General features: G+C 33.2%; 3 protein-coding genes across 8 annotated transcripts in view; 2 read left to right on the forward strand and 1 right to left on the reverse strand.

Moving 5' to 3' along the window:
* Window positions 1-3,381, forward strand: part of LOC149944029 (uncharacterized) — a 29,796-nt gene extending 26,415 nt beyond the window's left edge. The window contains exons 1-6 of one of the 2 annotated variants that reach the window (XM_090175397.1): window positions 1,804-2,168; window positions 2,237-2,381; window positions 2,449-2,565; window positions 2,636-2,752; window positions 2,848-2,955; window positions 3,186-3,380. In XM_090175397.1, the coding sequence (XP_090031523.1) occupies window positions 2,157-2,168; window positions 2,237-2,381; window positions 2,449-2,565; window positions 2,636-2,752; window positions 2,848-2,955; window positions 3,186-3,277 (591 nt within the window). In that variant the 5' untranslated portion in view covers window positions 1,804-2,156 and the 3' untranslated portion in view covers window positions 3,278-3,380. Of the gene's footprint in view, window positions 1-1,803; window positions 2,169-2,205; window positions 2,382-2,448; window positions 2,566-2,635; window positions 2,753-2,847; window positions 2,956-3,185 lie in introns of those variants that run through there. The other variant, XM_090175396.1, reaches the window with a different exon arrangement.
* Window positions 3,352-23,995, reverse strand: part of LOC149944031 (UPF0462 protein C4orf33-like) — a 76,023-nt gene continuing 55,379 nt past the window's right edge. Inside the window, exons 1-7 of one of the 4 annotated variants that reach the window (XM_090175393.1) lie at window positions 21,197-21,394; window positions 8,408-8,482; window positions 6,054-6,238; window positions 4,874-4,931; window positions 4,753-4,804; window positions 4,501-4,691; window positions 3,352-3,553 (exon numbers count right to left, since the gene is read on the reverse strand). In XM_090175393.1, coding sequence (XP_090031519.1) covers window positions 3,448-3,553; window positions 4,501-4,691; window positions 4,753-4,804; window positions 4,874-4,931; window positions 6,054-6,238; window positions 8,408-8,482; window positions 21,197-21,288 — 759 coding nt within the window. In that variant the 5' untranslated portion in view covers window positions 21,289-21,394 and the 3' untranslated portion in view covers window positions 3,352-3,447. Of the gene's footprint in view, window positions 3,554-4,500; window positions 4,692-4,752; window positions 4,805-4,873; window positions 4,932-6,053; window positions 6,239-6,294; window positions 6,512-8,407; window positions 8,483-8,549; window positions 8,609-21,196; window positions 21,395-23,995 lie in introns of those variants that run through there. The other 3 variants (XM_090175394.1, XM_090175395.1, XM_090175392.1) reach the window with 3 other exon arrangements.
* The window catches only part of LOC149944032 (uncharacterized), an 89,922-nt gene continuing 86,242 nt past the window's right edge, over window positions 20,316-23,995 (forward strand). For both annotated transcript variants that reach the window (XM_090175384.1, XM_090175386.1), the window contains exon 1: window positions 20,316-20,954. The gene's annotated coding sequence lies outside the window, so the exon portion shown is untranslated. The remainder of the gene's footprint in view (window positions 20,955-23,995) is intronic.

Here is a 23,995-nt window from a genome sequence, read left to right on the forward strand (position 1 = left end):
GTCCAATCGCTCTAAAAAAGGGCTTAATGACAAATATAATAAGGGCGTTGTGATCATGGCCGCCTAATTAGAAAGTTCAAGGTCCATTCTAGCTAAATTTTATAATATCATTCCAAAATTGAATTTTTATGTATTTGCCCAAAACATTGGTATTTACCAGCTTAAAATAGTTCATAGCAAGACTGCATTTTTAAGGCGTCTGCATTTAAATTACAATACGTAACCGTAGATGGCGATGGTGTGAAGGAATGCGACGGAAAATAGAAAACAGACGAGCTTTTGCATTCCGGAATCCGATCGAAGTTGCAGAAACGTACACCACATAGAAATCTCATAGGTAACTAGAATGCTGCCGCCTACGGCCGAGCTTGACGCCAGTTCGCCTTGAACCTTCAGCCAATGAGAGGCCGTAGATTCCATTTGCCAGTTACACGGCAGCATTCTAGTTACCTATGAGATTTCTATGGTACACCACATATACCGCGTGTATTAATTAATATTTATTAATCTTATTTATTCATAATTTATAAATATACTTATATATATATTATCATATTTTAATCATTCAAAATAAAGTAAGATTTATGAACTTCAGATTCTAATCAATAATGGAACAAATTAAATACCATAATTAACACAGACACTTCCTATTCTTCCAACATTAATGACTCGTTAAATCATAACGTGGTTAAGGACCGACAACTCTTCACCAGTGACGGCTTAAGAAGGCTGGATTCCCGGGGCGGCGGCAGTGTTTTGTGACTAAGTAACGGATCGTGAAGAGCAGTGGCGGCCTAAGGGGGGGGGGCGGTCCACCCCGGGTACCAGGGCAGCAGGGGGTGCCATCGGAGAAGCTCGAGGGGGGGGGGTGCAAATCAGAACGATTAAATGCCAAAACTTCTGCACGGTCCTGGGGGTGTCACAAAACACTGTTACCTGACAGTTCCAAAGACAAGTCTTGTCTTTGGAACTGTCAGGTAACGGTGTCCGGGATATCAATAAGGCTTTTGAAAAAAAGACGATTCAATAAAACATCTTCAAGGAAATCGCCAAGAAGTAAATATTCCGAGAGCCAGGACCTGCAAGTCTCTGTTTATATAGTGCTTGTTGAAATAATGGAAATTTTTCACCTGTAAATAGAACGTCGTGTTTTTGCTAAGCCTTAATATGTCAAAAAAAATTGCCATTATTCCAACAAGCACAATATAAATATTAACTTGCAAGTTCGGGCTCTCGGAAATACTATCATAAACGAATCAGATTTATCGCCATCAAATTAACGCGACAGTAGATTTGCCAATGAATAGAGCAGGAAATGACGTATTTTCCTAATTTCCTGTTCTAAAACTCTAAGACAGACATAAATAAAATTAACATAAATTGTTTTGTGTCATAATTATGTTATTATCAGTGGCGTAACTATAGGGCGGCAGGGCTGGCAAAATGCCACGGGCCCCCGACCCGAGAGGGCCCCGGCCCAAGCGGCCGCGAGTTCAGAAATAGCCAAACTTTTTTAACAAAACATTGTACCTAGGTACTTAAAAATGTGACGATTTTTACTGGGAGGGCCTCATCCAAAGAATTTGCCACGGGCCTCAGATGGTATAGTTACGCCACTGGTTATTACGTTACTTATTTAATTTCAGCTCTATAAAGATTTAAACCCAAAAAAATGCTCAAACACAATACGTTACTTCGTTTGTACCAATGTCGTTCTGATAATCAGATATTCTACAAAAATTGCAGCGTTTAAATTTTTAAAACAATAAAAATTACATTCTCGGAACGTGCGAGAGACACACGTGAAATTAAATGTCATATTTCTTGACATTTAAAAGCGATATTTCCACGCAGCGTGACCACGCGGTCACTCGAATATGGATCAGTGGCTCGCGCGAGGGTCGGCCAAAGCCCAAAAATTCATCGAATTCTCTAATCATTGTTTGTACCTAGTTAAGGTGTACGTTATTGTTAAATTAGCAGCACTTTACGCTTAATTAAGCTCGGTTAAGTCCGACCATGGACGCCTACAACCTCAAATATTTCCGATAATTAATAAACTAGAGCAACCGAATAAATTGACCAGTATATAAGCACTGGAAATCATACCAATATTACCATTCCTTCTTAATTCAATCAAGAAATAACAAGCAAATATGATTGCCCAGGTATAGAAGTTTGTTTAAATAAATTTGCGTTTTATAGGAATGTAATATTGGACATGTTACTTCTCCAGCTCGCGCTTTTGGTGCTGTCGGTAGCCGTCGTCTTGGGACAAGAAATCGGTGGACACGGAGGACATCACGCTATTAGTCACGGACATGGAAGTTCTCACGGTGCCCATGGACACTTGGACCAGGGTTACGGTGGCCATGGACACGGTAGGAATAAATCAACTAAGGTATATTAATTCGGAGAACTAGTAGCTTGACCCCTATATTCATTAAGGTCATCACGGTGGACAGTCTCACTTTGGTAGCCAAGCTCATGGTGCTCACGGACATCATGGCGGAGCTTTGGCCCAACATCATAGCGCTCACGGAGCTCATCATGGTTTGAATGCTGGTAAGACAATACCTCCGTACAACAGGCGTGTGTTTTTACCTCGTATAATTTACTTCATTTACGATTTTAGATCATCACAAGAAAACGTCTTACAGCAGGAACAAGGGACACGGATACGAAAAAGCGTACCATTACGACAAAATCCACTCTTCACACGATGAAGGTGGTCATCATCACGCTCACGGAGGTCAGATTTCACATTTTAAAATGTTTTTATCTTATAGAATCGGACAAAAACTCATAAAAGTAAAGTCTAACAATGCTCTTTTGCTTTGGTTGCAGCTCACCACGGAACCAACAGCGGTCTGAACGCTCATCATCATGGAGCTCACGGCAGCTACGGTCAATCTGCTCAAGGTGCCGCTGGGCATCACGCTGGATATGGTCATGGTAAGGAACTATATTCTTATTTATTATGATGAATATAATGGTGGTGTGATCGTGGAAAACCTATAGCACCACCCCCGTATAAGTATCAAGCTTTTTAATTACAAAACGTAAACATAGATGCTGTTAGGCTGGTACAAAGTCTGCTTGTATCGTGTTTAGAAACTCCGCAGTCCCATATTCTTAGGAATTCATTCTTGCCATTATTTAATTTAATTTAAAACATTTTACAGGTCACCATGGTCACCTCAGCAGTGGTCATGGACACCACGGTCAGCAACACGGATATGGTAACGCACTCCATCACGGAGGACACGGCATCTAAACGATACCCACTCAGCATATCTGTCATACAAATGCCACTATCTTGTTTGTTGAAAATGTAAATAGTCAAATACATTAATTGTACCAATTTAATTTTTATTTTTTTCGCAAATAAAGTAAATATTTAAATTGTACAAGGACATAAATAGAAAGTGTTTATTGAAATATACATTAAGGTTTCTCGATAGCCTCCTTCCAAATGTCGGACAGCGGGGCGTAGCGATTCTCGGGCAAGACACGGTCGAATTCGATTTCGTGGAAGTATTCTAACCTGTGGCTGTTATCGCGAAAGAGCAATGAACCAAACGAAAACGGAATAAATGAGATAAGGAATCGGAAATAAAACGACTAATTACTAAATTAAGACTTATTTGGAGATAGGAGAGATTATCAACAGATTTTACAAAACGAAAACCATGATAACTTTGAACCACAAACAAATAAATGTGCGAATCAATATAACAATTTGTGGCTGAATCAAGATCTTTTTATAGAGATGTCACAATGGAGTGCATAAAGGGGGGAATCTAACTGTGTCCTATCGCGCCATCTAACGACCGCTAGTTTTATAGACTGATTACGATGCACCATCTATTGAATCTAAACATTTGAAATATTAAAAAATTCAGAAAACATGTTGATTATTATAAATAATTCTGAAGACAAATTAATTATTATAAATAATTTTGAAGACAAATTAATTATTATAAATAATTCTGAAGACAAATTAATTATTATAAATAATTCTGAAGACAAATTAATTATTATAAATAATTCTGAAGACAAATTAATTATTATTAATAATTCTGAAGACAAATTGATTATTATAAATAATTCTGAAGACAAATTAATTATTATAAATAATTCTGAAGACAAATTAATTATTATAAATAATTCTGAAGACAAATTAATTATTATAAATAATTCTGAAGACCAATAAATTATTATAAATAATTCAGAAGACAAATAAATTATTATATATAATTCTGTAGACAAATTATTAACATTAACGAACGGTTTTATATAATTTCATATAAATATCATCTAGCATAGATGGCGCAAAACACCACAGTTATATTTTTTCGACTGGAAACTGACGAACGAATAACATAAAAAAATAAAAAGTGCGTTAACCTGTCTATAAAAACATTATGACTCAATTAGCATAGTTTTTTCGGCAATGGAAAAAATAGAGGTAAAAAAATGTGAGAAACGGATACTTACAAATCTGGAGCGGGATATTCTCCTTCTGGAGTAGGGTAGAGAGACTGGTAGACTCTCGAATCACCGGACCCGTGAATGGAGTAGGCGTTGAACTTGGTGACATTAGGAGGGAAATACTCAGCCGGGATGACCGCTTGACCCCACCAAAAGTCCTCGTCGACGCGTGCCGAGTATTTCAACGGAATGGAGTGCTGTTTCGTACAAACTCTTTGTTACAGATTCGTTCCGAAATTCTGGAAACCAAGTGCTTACCTTGACCGCATTTTTCGCACCATTCAAGAAAAGTAAAAGGTGATGTCCGTGACTACAAATTCACCACAAATTATAAACCACATTTGGGATTCTCATTTTCAAATTTTTAATGGTCACTTACGGTCCTAGTTCCACTTCTAAATATCTCTCGTTTTTGCCCAAGAAAAAAGCCTCGACCACTGAAATGAAATTTATTTTTTGATGTTAAAATTAATTTAATTAACAAGTAAAAGTATTTAAAAATAAGCGAATTTTAATATGTAAAACCAGAAGTAAATAATACATTCTTCAGGCTATTAAAATGAAACTTGTAACTTCGTAGGCTCGAGGTATTTTTTCAATGACCGCGAATTTCCCGGATGTGTAAAATAATTATCATGTAAAATATAAAATTTAGTCTGTAATAACTTTAAATATCACCTTCGACTATTTTTTCTTCCGAAACAAATTTTGAAGAATCGGCAGCAGCCTACGATGGTACATGTTTCAAGGTTATATACATTTACCAGTACAGAGACTTGTATACTTCTATCGTATGAACTATGTTATTAACGTCTGGTAAAACTCAAAAATCACAATTTAAATAATGTTACGGTTACGGAATATAATTTTCCAATAAATTTTGATATTAGAGTAATTATATTTTCCCCTCACACACTCTATATCGAAAATTAATTATCACAGTTCCGGTTTAAATTTTAATTTAACCCGCAAAAATTACCGACTAAGCGTAGCTTTAAATATAGAAATGTAACGCACTAGAACTATTCACGCGTGAAATCTGGGAAATAGAGTCAAATAAGAACTGATTTACGGAAGGGAGAACTTGGAAAGGGCACAGTTTTCATTTCCATGTAGTTAATTTCGTTAATAAATTACCTTCGTAAATGAATTACCTGAGTAAATTAGGTATCTTTGTAAATTACCTTAGTAAATTAGCTATCTTCGTAAATTACCTTAGTAAATTAGGTATCTCGTAAATTACCTTAGTAAATTAGGTATCTCCGTAAATTACCTTAGTAAATTAGGTATCTCCGTAAATTACCTTAGTAAATTAGCTATCTTCAAAATTACCTTAGTAAATTAGCTTTCGTCGTAAATTACCTTAGTAAATTAATATATTTAGTAAATAACCTTAGTAAATTAATATATTTAGTAAATTACCTTAGTAAATTAATATATTTAGTAAATTACCTTAGTAAATTAATATATTTAGTAAATTACCTTAGTAAATTAATTATCTTCATAAATGAACTTAGTAAATTACCTTCTTAATCTAATTACCTACGTAAATTAATTACCTTCATAATCCCACAGTTTGAAGAAAGGCCCAGGTGGCGCGTCGGGTCCCTTCGGACTGTTGTAATAAGGCGCCGATACTTCCATCAAGACGGATTCGCCGTTTGGAACTGATTTCAACGATATAATGACGTCATCGTCGTTGACTGGCACCCCATCCCAAGTACTGTCAATTCGATACTCCATTCTAATTGACAACCAACAATTATTTATCTTTCAAAATGAAAAGCGATTTTAATTAACCTGTAACTAAATAGCTCCATTTTCAACCTCACCAACGGCTCCATTTCAAATCGAATGATGCCATATTTTGCGGGTTCAATTGGGGGGATTTTTTGAAAATGATAGCTAAGCCTAGTTTCATCAGATTCCCGTCGCAAAAATGATGTATTATAAACTATGACGCGACTACCCGAGATAAGTTTCATTGTCATATTGGAGTTTTGCCAGTAAACATACTGACATATTTCGCCTTTGATAAGCCCGTCTGATAATTTAGATTGAAACAGATTTATGTCAATTTTTGGCCATTCTTAAGAAGTAAATAACGATATACTTAAAATTTATCATTTTTATGAGAATATTTAAAACTTTTGTGGTACTTCGACTAATAGATCTTAAGGGCGTATAAAATACCAAAGGTTTATGATATTTACGTTACGAGAGAAGTACGAGGGGTTGGACATTCAGCAAAAATGGGTACGGGATTTTGAAATTTGGGATTTACGCTGAGATTTCTTGTTGGATTTCAGACTTTTAACTTTTGTCCCAAGTTTCAAGATTTCGTGTCCGTTTTCGAGATTTCGTGTCCGATTTCGAGATTTCGTGTCCGTTTTCGAGATTTAACGTCGGATTTCGAGATTTCGTGTCCGATTTCGAGATTTCGTGTCCGATTTCGAGATTTAGCGTCCGATTTCGAGAGTTAATTGACGTTGGATTTCGAGATTTCATGTCCGTTTTCGAGATTTCGTGATTTAACGTCCGATTTCGAGATTTAACGTCGGATTTTGAGATTTCGTGTCCGTTTTCGAGATTTAGTGTCCGTTTTCGAGATTTCGTGTCCGATTTCGAGATTTCGTGTCCGATTTCGAGATTTCGTGTCCGTTTTCGAGATTTAACGTCGGATTTCGAGATTTCGTGTCCGATTTCGAGATTTAACGTCGGATTTCGAGATTTCGTGTCCGATTTCGAGATTTAACGTCGGATTTCGAGATTTCGTGTCCGATTTCAAGATTTAACGTCGGATTTCGAGATTTCGTGTCCGTTTTCGAGATTTAACGTCGGATTTCGAGATTTCGTGTCCGATTTCGAGATTTCGTGTCCGATTTCGAGATTTAACGTCGGATTTCGAGATTTCGTGTCCGATTTCGAGATTTAACGTCGGATTTCGAGATTTCGTGTCCGATTTCGAGATTTAACGTCGGATTTCGAGATTTCGTGTCCGTTTTCGAGATTTAACGTCGGATTTCGAGATTTAACGTCTGATTTCGAGATTTAACGTCGGATTTCGAGATTTCGTGTCCGATTTCGAGATTTAACGTTGGATTTCGAGATTTCGTGTCCGATTTCGAGATTTAACGTCGGATTTCGAGATTTCGTGTCCGATTTCGAGATTTAACGTCGGATTTCGAGATTTAACGTCGGATTTCGAGATTTAACGTCGGATTTCGAGATTAATCGTCGGATTTCAAGATTTCGCCATTACTTGTCGGGTTTCTGGGTTTCTTACCAGATTTAGATATTTCCCGTCGGATTTCTGGGTTTCTTCCCGGAATTCGAGATTTCGCGTTGGATTTCTGGATTTATTACCGGATTTCTGGATTTATTACCGGATTTAGAGATTTCCCGTCGGATTTCTCGATTAATTGCCGGAGTTAGAGATTTCACGTCGGATTTCTGGCCGGATTCAAGATTCTATAAAACTCTGCCTATTGAAGAATTCCTGGCTGAATTTAGGATTTCTTGGAAAGTGTGCGGGATTTCTATGAATGTCCGACCCCTCGATCAAAGGTTACCGGATATATCATTTTTCCCAACCATTTTAAATGTTAAAATTACATTGCTTACGATTATGTACAAATCAGTCAATAATTTTCCCTCTGTAATAATTACAAACTCGCTATATGATGAATTTCACACCGAACTATATTTTCTTCCAAAAACCATTTGGAAGAATTATCAGGAGCCTACTCGAGTACTCGGGTATAGGTTTCAAACCAAAGAAATTAGCAGGATAGCTAGATGACTACTTATCTCGCAAGAAATTATATACTTTTGATAATACTGAAGATTTTACACCCCGTTATTTCCCTAATGAAGCTTAATTTCCTCCAATATGTAAAAATGTAACACTTACATTGTAGTCGAGTATTTAACTTTACTTTTACTCTGTGCACTCGCAAAAATTCCAAAAAACAGTAGATACAAAATGCTGCAAATAGAAATAACAGTTTCGTTAATAATTTTAAGGAGGAACATCTAAATTTAATAAATACAACCTGATATCAGTAACAAATTGAACAGGTAGAGAATGAAACGCCATTTCGTGAAAACAATACGTTAGTATCTATTTCGCAGGAATGGCTCTTGTTATGGACTTTGCAACCGTATTTATACACGTAGAATCGGAGGTATAGGTACTAACTGAGATGAACAAGTGTCTACAACAGGTATGGCAAAAGTGATGATTTATCTAGAACTTTTTCGTATCAAATTTTAAGAGGGAACACAATGGGAATTAATCGAGTCTCATCTCCCGTCAAAGGCCTGTCAATGCGCCTTTATTCTGGAGAGGGTCATTTGTATTACAATACAAAAAAACCATACAATGCAGTCACGTCCTACGTTCAATAGACACATTATTTAGAAATTGATGAGTTCACCCATTTTGACCCCTTTCTAACATCCCAGATTCGACGTGAAAAATTACGTTTAAATTTGTTTCTGATGGAGGGTAATTATCTTTTTACAAATCATTTCAAAAATCAGTTATTAGGTTATTATTTTGATGAGATAGATTCGTATTAGTGAAAATGTTTACGAACTAAACTTTAAAGGGTATTTGAACTGTTATGGTGTTTTTGAACTTTCAAGCGATATTTTACCGTCTTAAGCCATAGCCGCCAGGGGTTTGAAATATTATAACATCAGAAGAATATAGTATCGGAAGTATGTAACATCGAAAGTTTATAATGTTGGAAGTATATAATGTCGGAAGTTTATAATATCGGAAGTTTATAATATCGGAAGTACACAACATCGGAAGCTTATAACATCGGAAGTTTATAATGTTGAAAGTATATATTATCGGAAGTATACAATATCATAAGTATGTAACATAGGAAGTTCATAAATGGGAAGTATGTAACATAGGAAGTTCATAAATAGGAAGTATGTAACACATGAAGTTCATAAATAGGAAGTATGTAACATATGAAGTTCATAAATAGGAAGTATGTAACATATGAAGTTCATAAATAGGAAGTATGTAACATATGAAGTTCATAAATAGGAAGTATGTAACATAGGAAGTTCATAAATAGGAAGTATGTAACATAGAAAGTTCATAAATAGGAAGTATGTAACATATGAAGTTCATAAATAGGAAGTATGTAACATAGAAAGTTCATAAATAGGAAGTATGTAACATAGGAAGTTCATAAATAGGAAGTATGTAACATAGGAAGTTAATAAATAGAAAGTATGTAACATAGGGAGTTCATAAATAGGAAGTATGTAACATAGAAAGTTCATAAATAGGAAGTATGTAACATATGAAGTTCATAAATAGGAAGTATGTAACATAGAAAGTTCATAAATAGGAAGTATGTAACATAGGAAGTTCATAAATAGGAAGTATGTAACATAGGAAGTTAATAAATAGAAAGTATGTAACATAGGGAGTTCATAAATAGGAAGTATGTAACATAGGGAGTTCATAAATAGGAAGTATGTAACATAGGGAGTTCATAAATAGGAAGTATGTAACATAGGGAGTTCATAAATAGGAAGTATGTAACATAGGGAGTTCATAAATAGGAAGTATGTAACATAGGAAGTTCATAAATAGGAAGTATGTAACATAGGGAGTTCATAAATAGGAAGTATGTATCATAGGAAGTTCATAAATAGGAAGTATGTAACATAGGGAGTTCATAAATAGGAAGTATGTAACATAGGAAGTTCATAAATAGGAAGTATGTAACATAGGGAGTTCATAAATAGGAAGTATGTAACATATGAAGTTCATAAATAGGAAGTATGTAACACATGAAGTTCATAAATAGGAAGTATGTAACATATGAAGTTCATAAATAGGAAGTATGTAACATATGAAGTTCATAAATAGGAAGTATGTAACATATGAAGTTCATAAATAGGAAGTATGTAACATAGGAAGTTCATAAATAGGAAGTATGTAACATAGAAAGTTCATAAATAGGAAGTATGTAACATATGAAGTTCATAAATAGGAAGTATGTAACATAGAAAGTTCATAAATAGGAAGTATGTAACATAGGAAGTTCATAAATAGGAAGTATGTAACATAGGAAGTTAATAAATAGAAAGTATGTAACATAGGGAGTTCATAAATAGGAAGTATGTAACATAGAAAGTTCATAAATAGGAAGTATGTAACATATGAAGTTCATAAATAGGAAGTATGTAACATAGAAAGTTCATAAATAGGAAGTATGTAACATAGGAAGTTCATAAATAGGAAGTATGTAACATAGGAAGTTAATAAATAGAAAGTATGTAACATAGGAAGTTCATAAATAGGAAGTATGTAACATAGGGAGTTCATAAATAGGAAGTATGTAACACATGAAGTTCATAAATAGGAAGTATGTAACATAGGAAGTTAATAAATAGAAAGTATGTAACATAGGGAGTTCATAAATAGGAAGTATGTAACATAGAAAGTTCATAAATAGGAAGTATGTAACATATGAAGTTCATAAATAGGAAGTATGTAACATAGAAAGTTCATAAATAGGAAGTATGTAACATAGGAAGTTCATAAATAGGAAGTATGTAACATAGGAAGTTAATAAATAGAAAGTATGTAACATAGGGAGTTCATAAATAGGAAGTATGTAACATAGGAAGTTAATAAATAGAAAGTATGTAACATAGGGAGTTCATAAATAGGAAGTATGTAACATAGAAAGTTCATAAATAGGAAGTATGTAACATATGAAGTTCATAAATAGGAAGTATGTAACATAGAAAGTTCATAAATAGGAAGTATGTAACATAGGAAGTTCATAAATAGGAAGTATGTAACATAGGAAGTTAATAAATAGAAAGTATGTAACATATGAAGTTCATAAATAGGAAGTATGTAACATAGAAAGTTCATAAATAGGAAGTATGTAACATAGGAAGTTCATAAATAGGAAGTATGTAACATAGGAAGTTCATAAATAGGAAGTATGTAACATAGGGAGTTCATAAATAGGAAGTATGTAACATATGAAGTTCATAAATAGGAAGTATGTAACACATGAAGTTCATAAATAGGAAGTATGTAACATATGAAGTTCATAAATAGGAAGTATGTAACATATGAAGTTCATAAATAGGAAGTATGTAACATATGAAGTTCATAAATAGGAAGTATGTAACATAGGAAGTTCATAAATAGGAAGTATGTAACATAGAAAGTTCATAAATAGGAAGTATGTAACATATGAAGTTCATAAATAGGAAGTATGTAACATAGAAAGTTCATAAATAGGAAGTATGTAACATAGGAAGTTCATAAATAGGAAGTATGTAACATAGGAAGTTAATAAATAGAAAGTATGTAACATAGGGAGTTCATAAATAGGAAGTATGTAACATAGAAAGTTCATAAATAGGAAGTATGTAACATATGAAGTTCATAAATAGGAAGTATGTAACATAGAAAGTTCATAAATAGGAAGTATGTAACATAGGAAGTTCATAAATAGGAAGTATGTAACATAGGAAGTTAATAAATAGAAAGTATGTAACATAGGGAGTTCATAAATAGGAAGTATGTAACATAGGGAGTTCATAAATAGGAAGTATGTAACATAGGGAGTTCATAAATAGGAAGTATGTAACATAGGAAGTTCATAAATAGGAAGTATGTAACATAGGAAGTTAATAAATAGAAAGTATGTAACATAGGAAGTTCATAAATAGGAAGTATGTAACATAGGGAGTTCATAAATAGGAAGTATGTAACACATGAAGTTCATAAATAGGAAGTATGTAACATAGGGAGTTCATAAATAGGAAGTATGTAACATAGGGAGTTCATAAATAGGAAGTATGTAACATAGGGAGTTCATAAATAGGAAGTATGTAACATAGGGAGTTCATAAATAGGAAGTATGTAACATAGGAAGTTCATAAATAGGAAGTATGTAACATAGGGAGTTCATAAATAGGAAGTATGTATCATAGGAAGTTCATAAATAGGAAGTATGTAACATAGGGAGTTCATAAATAGGAAGTATGTAACATAGGAAGTTAATAAATAGAAAGTATGTAACATAGGGAGTTCATAAATAGGAAGTATGTAACATAGGAAGTTCATAAATAGGAAGTATGTAACATAGGGAGTTCATAAATAGGAAGTATGTAACATAGGAAGTTAATAAATAGAAAGTATGTAACATAGGGAGTTCATAAATAGGAAGTATGTAACATAGGAAGTTCATAAATAGGAAGTATGTAACATAGGGAGTTCATAAATAGGAAGTATGTATCATAGGAAGTTCATAAATAGGAAGTATGTAACATAGGGAGTTCATAAATAGGAAGTATGTAACATAGGAAGTTAATAAATAGAAAGTATGTAACATAGGGAGTTCATAAATAGGAAGTATGTAACATAGGAAGTTCATAAATAGGAAGTATGTAACATAGGGAGTTCATAAATAGGAAGTATGTAACATAGGAAGTTAATAAATAGAAAGTATGTAACATAGGGAGTTCATAAATAGGAAGTATGTAACATAGGAAGTTCATAAATAGGAAGTATGTAACATAGGGAGTTCATAAATAGGAAGTATGTAACATAGGAAGTTCATAAATAGGAAGTATGTAACATAGGGAGTTCATAAATAGGAAGTATGTAACATAGGAAGTTAATAAATAGAAAGTATGTAACATAGGGAGTTCATAAATAGGAAGTATGTAACATAGAAAGTTCATAAATAGGAAGTATGTAACATATGAAGTTCATAAATAGGAAGTATGTAACATAGAAAGTTCATAAATAGGAAGTATGTAACATAGGAAGTTCATAAATAGGAAGTATGTAACATAGGAAGTTAATAAATAGAAAGTATGTAACATAGGAAGTTCATAAATAGGAAGTATGTAACATAGGGAGTTCATAAATAGGAAGTATGTAACACATGAAGTTCATAAATAGGAAGTATGTAACATATGAAGTTCATAAATAGGAAGTATGTAACATATGAAGTTCATAAATAGGAAGTATGTAACATAGGAAGTTAATAAATAGAAAGTATGTAACATAGGGAGTTCATAAATAGGAAGTATGTAACATAGGGAGTTCATAAATAGGAAGTATGTAACATAGGGAGTTCATAAATAGGAAGTATGTAACATAGGGAGTTCATAAATAGGAAGTATGTAACATAGGGAGTTCATAAATAGGAAGTATGTAACATAGGAAGTTCATAAATAGGAAGTATGTAACATAGGGAGTTCATAAATAGGAAGTATGTATCATAGGAAGTTCATAAATAGGAAGTATGTAACATAGGGAGTTCATAAATAGGAAGTATGTAACATAGGAAGTTAATAAATAGAAAGTATGTAACATAGGGAGTTCATAAATAGGAAGTATGTAACATAGGAAGTTCATAAATAGGAAGTATGTAACATAGGGAGTTCATAAATAGGAAGTATGTAACATAGGAAGTTAATAAATAGAAAGTATGTAACATAGGGAGTTCATAAATAGGAAGTATGTAACATAGGAAGTTCATAAATAGGAAGTATGTAACATAGGGAGTTCATAAATAGGAAGTATGTATCATAGGAAGTTCATAAATAGGAAGTATGTAACATAGGAAGTTCATAAATAGGAAGTATGTAACATAGGAAGTATGTAACATAGGAAGTTCATAAATAGGAAGTATGTAACATAGGGAGTTCATAAATAGGAAGTATGTAACACATGAAGTTCATAAATAGGAAGTATGTAACATAGGAAGTATGTAACATAGGAAGTTCATAAATAGGAAGTATGTAACATAGGGAGTTCATAAATAGGAAGTATGTAACACATGAAGTTCATAAATAGGAAGTATGTAACATAGGAAGTATGTAACATAGGAAGTCTTTTGTCGGGATGAGTTTCTTGCGTCGAGGGTGCGACCGTCAGTAGTAGGGTTGTTCTACCTTTGCCTGTTTTGTCACCTGTCCGGGCTCGTGGGCATTATGATGAGACCACCGGTGTAGCTTTTTGATTCTCTTGGAGCACCGGTATATAAATTTCTGACCCAATGTACAACACTCCGAGCACGTAAATTGCCACTAGCTTTAGCGGGCGTTTCGGTCGAGGGTTAAGTCTTATTCTCAGTAACATTTCCACTTTTTACACACAATCCTAGGGACGTACAGTGTAGCCGATGCTGATGCCGCCGTGTCACGCATATCTCTTCAACAGTTAGGTAGAGAAAATTCAATGATATCTCATTCGAATATACATACCTGGGCATCGATAGCCTTTCATAAATTTTGGAAATCGGAGCCCTAGAAGTTGGGCAAAAGTTCGATAACTTTATAAAATATATTTTTGGTTAGGATATGATTCATTTGAACTACAGCTTCGGTTATATCAGTAAATATTAAATTTAAGTATAGTTTCCAGGGTAATTTACGGGACCCCAATTTTCCGGTTTTATATTTTTGCCTAAAAGTCTACATAACGTTTCTTATTCTAAGTCCAATTTTAAGTTAATATCTAAGTTATATTTTTGAATAGCTGTGGTTTACATATAACCTAGATTTGCAATTAAGTTGCTTAATTTTAATTCTAAGTAAGGTTTTTTGGGCAGCGTATACGGACCCCCGCAACTTCCGACATTGTAAATCCGCGTGTCTATAGAGTTCTACCCGCGAGTTTCCCTCTCGTATTTTTCAAGGCCGTTCGCGCCGCGCTTTCACCATTAGGTAAAAGAAGTGTGACACTCAACGTTTGCGCAGAAGTAACAAATAAGTTCGACACTCAACGTTTGCGCAGAAGTAACAAATAAGTGTGACACTCAACGTGTGACCAGAAATAACCAATAAGAGTGACACTCAACGTGTGACCATAAGTAACAAATAAATGTGATACTCCACGTCTGACCAGAATTAACAAATAAGTGTGACTGCAGAAGTAACAAATAAGTATAAATGTAAATAAGTATAGCCATGGATATATATTGGTTGTGTTACCGGCGTTGCAGGTTGCTGTGAATAGCTCAAACAAACTTAAGCCATCAGGAGGATTGTGTGTATTCTGACCGTCATACGTCTTGTTATAACGCTAAAACGTTTAATTGGGAATGCTTGGAGGAAATATTAAGTATGTAAATGATTCATTATCCCCAGATTTACATATTTCTACGTTAACATGATTCAAATTTCATAAATAAAACATTTATAAGGTTTTGAACGCCTAAGAATGGGTTTCTGCAAGGCTTAGGAAACTGATTGTGCACAAAGCGGCACAATAACCAGTCAAAAATTATATTTCAGAACTACCAATAACTAAACTTACTGAAGTTGTTCGGGAATTAAAAATGAGGTCTTTACAAAATTTTTGTTGTTTTTAAATTGACTTAATAATACCCAAGACACCACCTTAGGCCTAATTTATCTAGCGACCTTTAATGCAATTATTTCAGGTGACCGGGTTATAATGCGTAAGAGGGTGGTGGCAAGCCCTTCAAGCCACGCGAGCCAACAGCTCCCTACACTAACTATTAACGTTAACCTCCACAAGTTTTTATAGAAGGGGGAACTGAAGACCTAGGGAAAAACCCCTTAAACCAGTGGGGAGAGAACTTGGAAACTCAACGCAAAAGGAGTTGTTCCGAGCTTCCACCCAGTGCCACAAGTTGGGATCGAACCCAGCTCCTCTAGCTGTGAGGCGAAAGTGCTAACCACTCCGCCACCCCACCTGTAACTTGTAAAAGCAAGCGTTGCTCCATCAGCCAAGCTAACCCGCCGATTTGATCCAAAGTGTTCTATGATTGGCTAAATTCAAATTTTATCGTTTATTTGGTCATCACCCCCCCCCCCCCCCATGTGGAAAGTGGATCACACGCCAACTTGCACTGAACAAAGCTACAAATGCCTACTCACCCAATTTACTCCTGGTAGTAGGTAACATCGGAAGTATATACAATATCAGAAGTATGTAACATCGGATGTATACAATATCAGAAGTATGTAACATCGGATGTATACAATATCAGAAGTATGTAACACAGGATGTATACAATATCAGAAGTATGTAACATCGGATGTATACAATATCATAAGTTCATAAATAGCAAGTATATAATATCGGAAGTATATATACAATATCAGAACTATATACAATATCAGAAGTATATACAATATCCGATGTATATACAATATCCGATGTATATACAATATCAGAAGTATATAACATCGGAAGTATATCACATCACAAGTATCTAATATCAGAATTATGTACCATCGGAAGTAAGCAATATTAGAAGTATTTAACAAAGGAAATTAACAATAACTGAAGTATTTAACAAAGGAAATTAACAATAACTGAAGTATTTAACATCAGAAGTATATAATATCTGAAGTATTTAACATCAGAAGTATATAATATCTGAAGTATTTACCACCAGAAGTCTATAATATATTAAGTATTTAACATCAGAAGTATATAATATCTGAAGTATTTAACATCAGAAGTGTATAATATCTTAAGTATTAACATCAGAAGTGTATAATATCTTAAGTATTAACATCAGAACTATATAATATCATACGTATTTAACATCATAAGTATATAATAACGTCTACGGTCTATAATATATTTAATAAAAATTATAATATATTATTAAATATGGGACTGATATGAACTTCATCGTTGAGAACGGTCTTAAAAGACGTGATTACTATCATTACAAAGCTAAAAAGTCCCAAATCCTAGTACACTGTCGCGGTCGGAGAATCCAAACATGTTTTGCAGCATTTTCCAGCCCCATTTCAGACAGAAGAGTCTCGATTTCGCCTCGCTAATCTTATTTTGGGCTCGTCTCTCTGAGAACACGCGGATTCTATATTCCGGCTATATGACGGAGGGGGTCAGTCTCGAAGATGAAATTCCTCGCGGTTTCCGACAAGTCCTGAAATGGATGGCTGTTTGCCTCTAAAAATAGACTTTTTTTGATATATTGACTAGAAGCACTGGCAAAATTTTAAATCATGATCTAGAAAATATTCTTTTTATTTGTGACATAAATTCACCAGATTTCACGTAGACAGTTTCATTAAATTGCGAATTTTACAAGTTCTAACAATCAGTTAGTTTCAGGTGTTTTATTTAATTGTGTGCCCCCCCCCCGCGAATCAAAACTCTTCCTACGCCACTGATTAATTTATCTTTTTTTGTTAGAATGACTAGCAAGTTACGTCGACTTAAATTTATTTAAAATAAGTACGTTTAGGGTACTTCTACAACCGTGTACCTAAAATGAAGGGCTTGCCACCACCCTCCTATAGGCATTGTAACCCGGCCACCTGAATTAATGGCTTTAAAAGTCACTTGATGACTGAGGCCTAAGGTGGTGCCTAGCTGATTATTATTATTATTATTATTAAAAATGTATAATTTTATTAATTACGGAAATACAGTCTCAGTGACTTAAAGACGGTTTTTAAAAATATTGCACCAGGATAAGTCCGTGGGTAAAAATATCCTTCCCCCTGACTGGTGAAGAATCACTTCCCCTACGTCATAGCCAACATATTATCTCGCACTTCCCCAAGATAGGGGATTAAACCCACTGGAAAACTCGCGAATTCTATTGCACATTTGAAAGACCGGGAAATGCAGGTGGAAAGGGTTTTGGGAAACTACGCGAAAATTGACAGGGATTTCCCGAGAGGATTTCTCCATTGAGCCATCTCAAAATGAAGTTTTAGCGCGTGTTTGAGCCTAGCAGGCTAATTTTTTAAAGGTGGTTGTATTTCCCACAAGGGGTAGTGTAATATCCTCACAAATATACATATATATATATTCTTTGTAATTTTAAGGTTTTGAAAAATTGTAAGCTGGAGAATTGATACGAGCGGAAGAGAAATGCGAGAGCTTTAAAAAAAAGACACGCGTTTTTAAATTGTAAAAAGGGAACCGTTATTAAAATATAGAAATTAACGGATTAGTTTTATCTCGCTCCAATTAAACTTACTAAGCCTAACTATGGAAAAACCTTTGTACACCTAATTAATGATTTTAGAAAAATATTCTGTGATTTAGTAAAATGTTTCTTTGAATTCAAGTGATTTATCACATTTGTCTATAATTTCCAGTGTAATTTCAAGTTACAATATTTGAGATTTCCAGGGATGTATCTCAATATTTGTTATTTCCAGTGATGTATCTCAATAATTGTTATTAACAGTGATGTATCTCAATATTTGTGATTTCCATTGATTTATCTCAATATTTGTGATTTCCATTAATAATTGTTATTTCTAGTGATGTATTTCAATAATTGTTATTTCCAGTGATGTATCTCAATATCTGTGATTTCTCACAATTTTCTGAATCTCAAAATTTCTACGATTACTCACATGATTTCTACGATTACTCGCATGATTTCTACGATTACTCGCATGATTTCTACGATTACTCGCATGTTTTCTACGATTACTCGCATGATTTCTACGATTACTCGCATGATTTCTACGATTACTCACATGTTTTCTACGATTACTCGCATGTTTTCTACGATTACTCGCATGTTTTCTACGATTACTCACATGATTTCTACGATTACTCACATGATTTCTACGATTACTCGCATGATTTCTACGATTACTCGCATGTTTTCTACGATTACTCGCATGTTTTCTACGATTACTCACATGATTTCTACGATTACTCACATGATTTCTACGATTACTCGCATGATTTCTACGATTACTCGCATGTTTTCTACGATTACTCACATGATTTCTACGATTACTCACATGATTTCTACGATTACTCGCATGATTTCTACGATTACTCGCATGTTTTCTACGATTACTCACATGATTTCTACGATTACTCACATGATTTCTACGATTACTCGCATGATTTCTACGATTACTCGCATGTTTTCTACGATTACTCACATGATTTCTACGATTACTCACATGATTTCTACGATTACTCACATGATTTCTACGATTACTCGCATGATTTCTACGATTACTCACATGATTTCTACGATTACTCACATGATTTCTACGATTACTCACATGATTTCTACGATTACTCGCATGATTTCTACGATTACTCGCATGTTTTCTACGATTACTCACATGATTTCTACGATTACTCACATGATTTCTACGATTACTCACATGATTTCTACGATTACTCGCATGATTTCTACGATTACTCGCATGTTTTCTACGATTACTCACATGATTTCTACGATTACTCACATGATTTCTACGATTACTCGCATGTTTTCTACGATTACTCACATGATTTCTACGATTACTCGCATGTTTTCTACGATTACTCACATGATTTCTACGATTACTCGCATGATTTCTACGATTACTCGCATGTTTTCTACGATTACTCACATGATTTCTACGATTACTCACATGATTTCTACGATTACTCGCATGTTTTCTACGATTACTCACATGATTTCTACGATTACTCGCATGATTTCTACGATATCTCATATTATTTCTACGATCTCTCATAATATTTCTGCTATCTCTCATAATATTTCTACGATCTCTTTCAATATTTCTTTGATATCTAAAAGTTTGCTGTAATTTCCAGTGATTTACCGTGATTATCCACCTTATGAATTTAACGCTCAAAACCATTTTTTAAATCTATCAATTTCCAACGAGTTCATTAAGCCAACGACAGGTGGCGGCATAGTCTCCGCAGCAATCGCCATCGATGAAGTGGGGGGGAATGAAAATAAAATCCATCCACCGAGTACCTAGGCAAAGCCCGCCACTCCACGGGCAGCGGGCCGACTCAGAGATAGGGACTAGCTGGGTTTTCATAACAGCGTTCCCCACCGAACTGACGCATTCTGAAGGCAGGGAAAACTGGCTTTCGCGGAGGCTAGGTGCCTCTCTCATCCCCCATTTCTATAGTAACAGCACCATTCAGTGATTCTTCTTCCTATACGCTTTATACGTACATAAAAACCCGTCCCCCCCTGGCCGCGTGAGAGGGAGGAGAGTGTAGAATCCTAGCAGACCGAGCTCGAACCAGTAGTCCCTCACACGCTTCGCATTTGACAGCTATGGACCGAGTGGAGCGACGACTAGGCCTAGCATTCACGCTCGAATACTAGACAAAGAAAAATCCGAGACGCTCTTTATTTTTCGTGGTCATCTGTCGCGGTATCGAAAATAAAAATTACGCGTCTCTTTGAGCGTTTCGAAAGAGAGAAAATTCGCCGGTTTCGTGATTTGTGAACAACGGCGTTATCCAAAATATCGTAAAACAAGCCAACACGAGGATTATAAATATTTAAATTGACTTATTGTTTTTATCTTTTGTGGTGCGCGATAATCCACGTTTTCCTTCGGCAACGGAGGCACGCGTTGAAGTTGGAATTTTATCTGAGATTTGATTAGATACACCAGATTTTTTACGAACGGTAAGTGATTTATAATTTAGTTGACGGATAGTTAAATTTGTAGATTTAACTCGTTTTTAGTTGAGTAAATTACCAACCGCATTAAATGATTGTCTTATCATTTACGTAGATTTAAATTTACTTAATTAAATGTGTGGTTGACGTAAGAATTTGAATAAAGTGTCAGTTTAGAGACATTTATATTGGGCTAAATTTGACACTAAAGCGTTTATATTTCAATTTACATGGGAAAATGTACTCACGTTATTAGCGAAGCACCGATCAAAATACAGATTGCCGTTTTCTTTTTGCTTAGAGCCGCCACACACTTTTTAAGCCTTGGCTTTTGGTTCATGACAATAATAACAGTCTCCTTAAAAAAAATTGCCGGTCTTTTTGAATTGAATTTGCGACCATCATATTGTCAAGAAATTAAAACTTAGGATCACGAGTTATTTTAAGATATTTATGTACACTATTTCGTTTTTTTTTAAAAGTTAAACGCGTCGAAAATGATTATTCCCGGCGGGAATTTCGGGAAATGATTATCTTAGGCTTAGGAAGTTAGGATGTCGGCGTTCTCGCGTAACAAGTTTTGGGAAGGTGCCAATGGAAAATTAGAGAAAAAAATAACGCGTTTTTAATTTTTCAAATTACGGTGAGCTTACTAGAACTACAAGTTTTTTCATTTTATTTTCAAATGTTTTTCATTTTAAGGTATTAGGGCGCGGTTTCTATAGATAAAAACATGGTTTATTTACATGGGTTTTACCCTACGTGTCATTTAATTTCGATGTTTATTATAAAGAGTATATATTATCAGCTTTTGTTGTCAAACATTACAGGCATTTTAATTTATTTAGAGCTTATATCATCTAGGAGCAACAAACATATTGCTCCTAGATATCATTAACATTATTTTTTTTAAATATTTGTGAATTATTTTTCAAAATAGTCGTTTACCATTTTTAATTATTTTTCAAAATATTCGTTTACCATTTTTAATTTTTTTTCAAAATATTCGTTTACCATTTTTATTATTTTTCAAAATATTCGTTTACCATTTTTTTATTTTTGTAAGTAATATTTTTCCATTTTTAATTTATATTTCAAAATATTCGGTTAGCATTTTAATTATTTTTCAAAATATTCGTTTACCATTTTAATTATTTTTCAAAATATTCGTTTACCATTTTAATTATTTTTCAAAATATTCGTTTACCATTTTCAATTATTTTTCAAAATATTCGTTTACCATTTTTAATTATTTTAAGAAAATATTCGTTTACCATTTTTAATTATTTTTAGAAAATATTCTTTTACCATTTTTAATTATTTTTAGAAAATATTCGTTTACCATTTTTAATTATTTTTAGAAAATATTCGTTTACCATTTTTAATTATTTGTCAGTTATTTTTCAAACTATTCGTTTAATATTTTTAATTATTTGTCAATTATTTTTTCAAAAAATATTTCACAATTATTTTCTAAAATATTTGATAATTATTTGTCGATTACTTTAGAAAACAATTGTGAAATATTTTAAAAGGTAGTTTTCTTAATTGTTTTTCAAATATTTCTTAATTTTTTTTTATATATTTGTCGATTATGTTTTTAAATATTTGTCGATTACTTTTTAAAATATTTGTCGATTCCCATCTTTTTGTCTATATTATTATATATTATTTGTGAATTAATTTAATTTTACTGGTAATATTCTATTAAAAATATTCTTAACACCTTTTTAAAAATAAAAATCAACTATAACAAAATCTAACTTTATCTTCTCTACAAATCTTATAAAATATTATTTTACGAGCTAAAAAGTTTCATTTTATTACCTCTATACTTTGACCTTATAAAAACCCGTGAGAATATTTTAAAATATTAATTTCGGGAGATTAGTGGTCTACAGGATCAGATAACACACTCGTAGCCTTTGAATAAAAATGTAGAAACCCTGATTTAGTTTAGACGTATTCATTAAAATATGACACGATATTTAAACTATTAAATTTCGTGTTTCACCTTAGGTTATTTTAAGTTCATTTTGTAGAGCTTAGCAAATGGCGTAGTTTAAAGTAGTTTAATTTAAAAATATTAAATGAAAACCTTCATTATATATTAATATATTTAAGTATTAAATAAAAAATTTCAAATATGCGTTAAGTTTTTATTGTAATGTCTTTTAAACTGACAAATAGCTTTTTTTTAGAAAAACTTGAATTTAAAAAGGAAATTTAATTTTACAAATAATATGGTTAATTTAGGTCTCCAAAAATATATTTCTTGACCACTATTGAACTCTAAATATTTAATTTAATTTAAAGAGTCAATATTTAAAAAATAATTTATTTTAAACCATAAATTAAATTATTTCTAAGCGTTTTATTTATAAAATAATATTTGTTCTTAAAAACTAAATAAAATTATTTTTATAAACTCTAATTGTTTTTATAACTTGCATTTAAATTGTTATCAATTTGATTAATTTAACTTGGGGTCAGTTTTGTAAAGCGAACAACCCTTTAGAGTTATATTTAATCTTATTTAAATTCATGAGGTAATATTGAAAATAATTTAGTAGAAATTATGTTTAATTCAGAGAAAACGGCATGGTATTAGAAGATAAAACTTATTTTATTGTATAAAATAAGTTTTATCTTCTAATACCATGCCGTTTTCTCTGAATTAAACATAATTTCTACTAATATTCACCATGGTAAATAATAAGTTTAATATATAAGAAAATAATTTACTTTTAAAACATTCTTATTTCAACCAATATTTTTTTTGGCTATTTATAATTTGAACTTTTGGTCAAGTGAAGTGAATGACCCTTATAGTTATATACTGGATTTTGGGTTTCGTTAAAAAATTAGCCATAATATGGGCTCGTTAGAATGTGTTAGAAAATTCCCGCATGAAAGAATTTGGCTAACTGCAGAACTGACTGAACACCATGAAAAAAGCCCCACTCCAAACAGTATCTTTTTCTTAACGCCGATTCTTAATTTCACGGCAAACCGACTTTGCAAAGATCTACATAAAACCGCCTATT

This window comes from Leiobunum rupestre, chromosome 5 (genome assembly GCF_980474605.1).
Source record: "Leiobunum rupestre chromosome 5, qqLeiRupe1.1.hap1, whole genome shotgun sequence".
Lineage (NCBI taxonomy): Eukaryota > Metazoa > Arthropoda > Arachnida > Opiliones > Sclerosomatidae > Leiobunum > Leiobunum rupestre.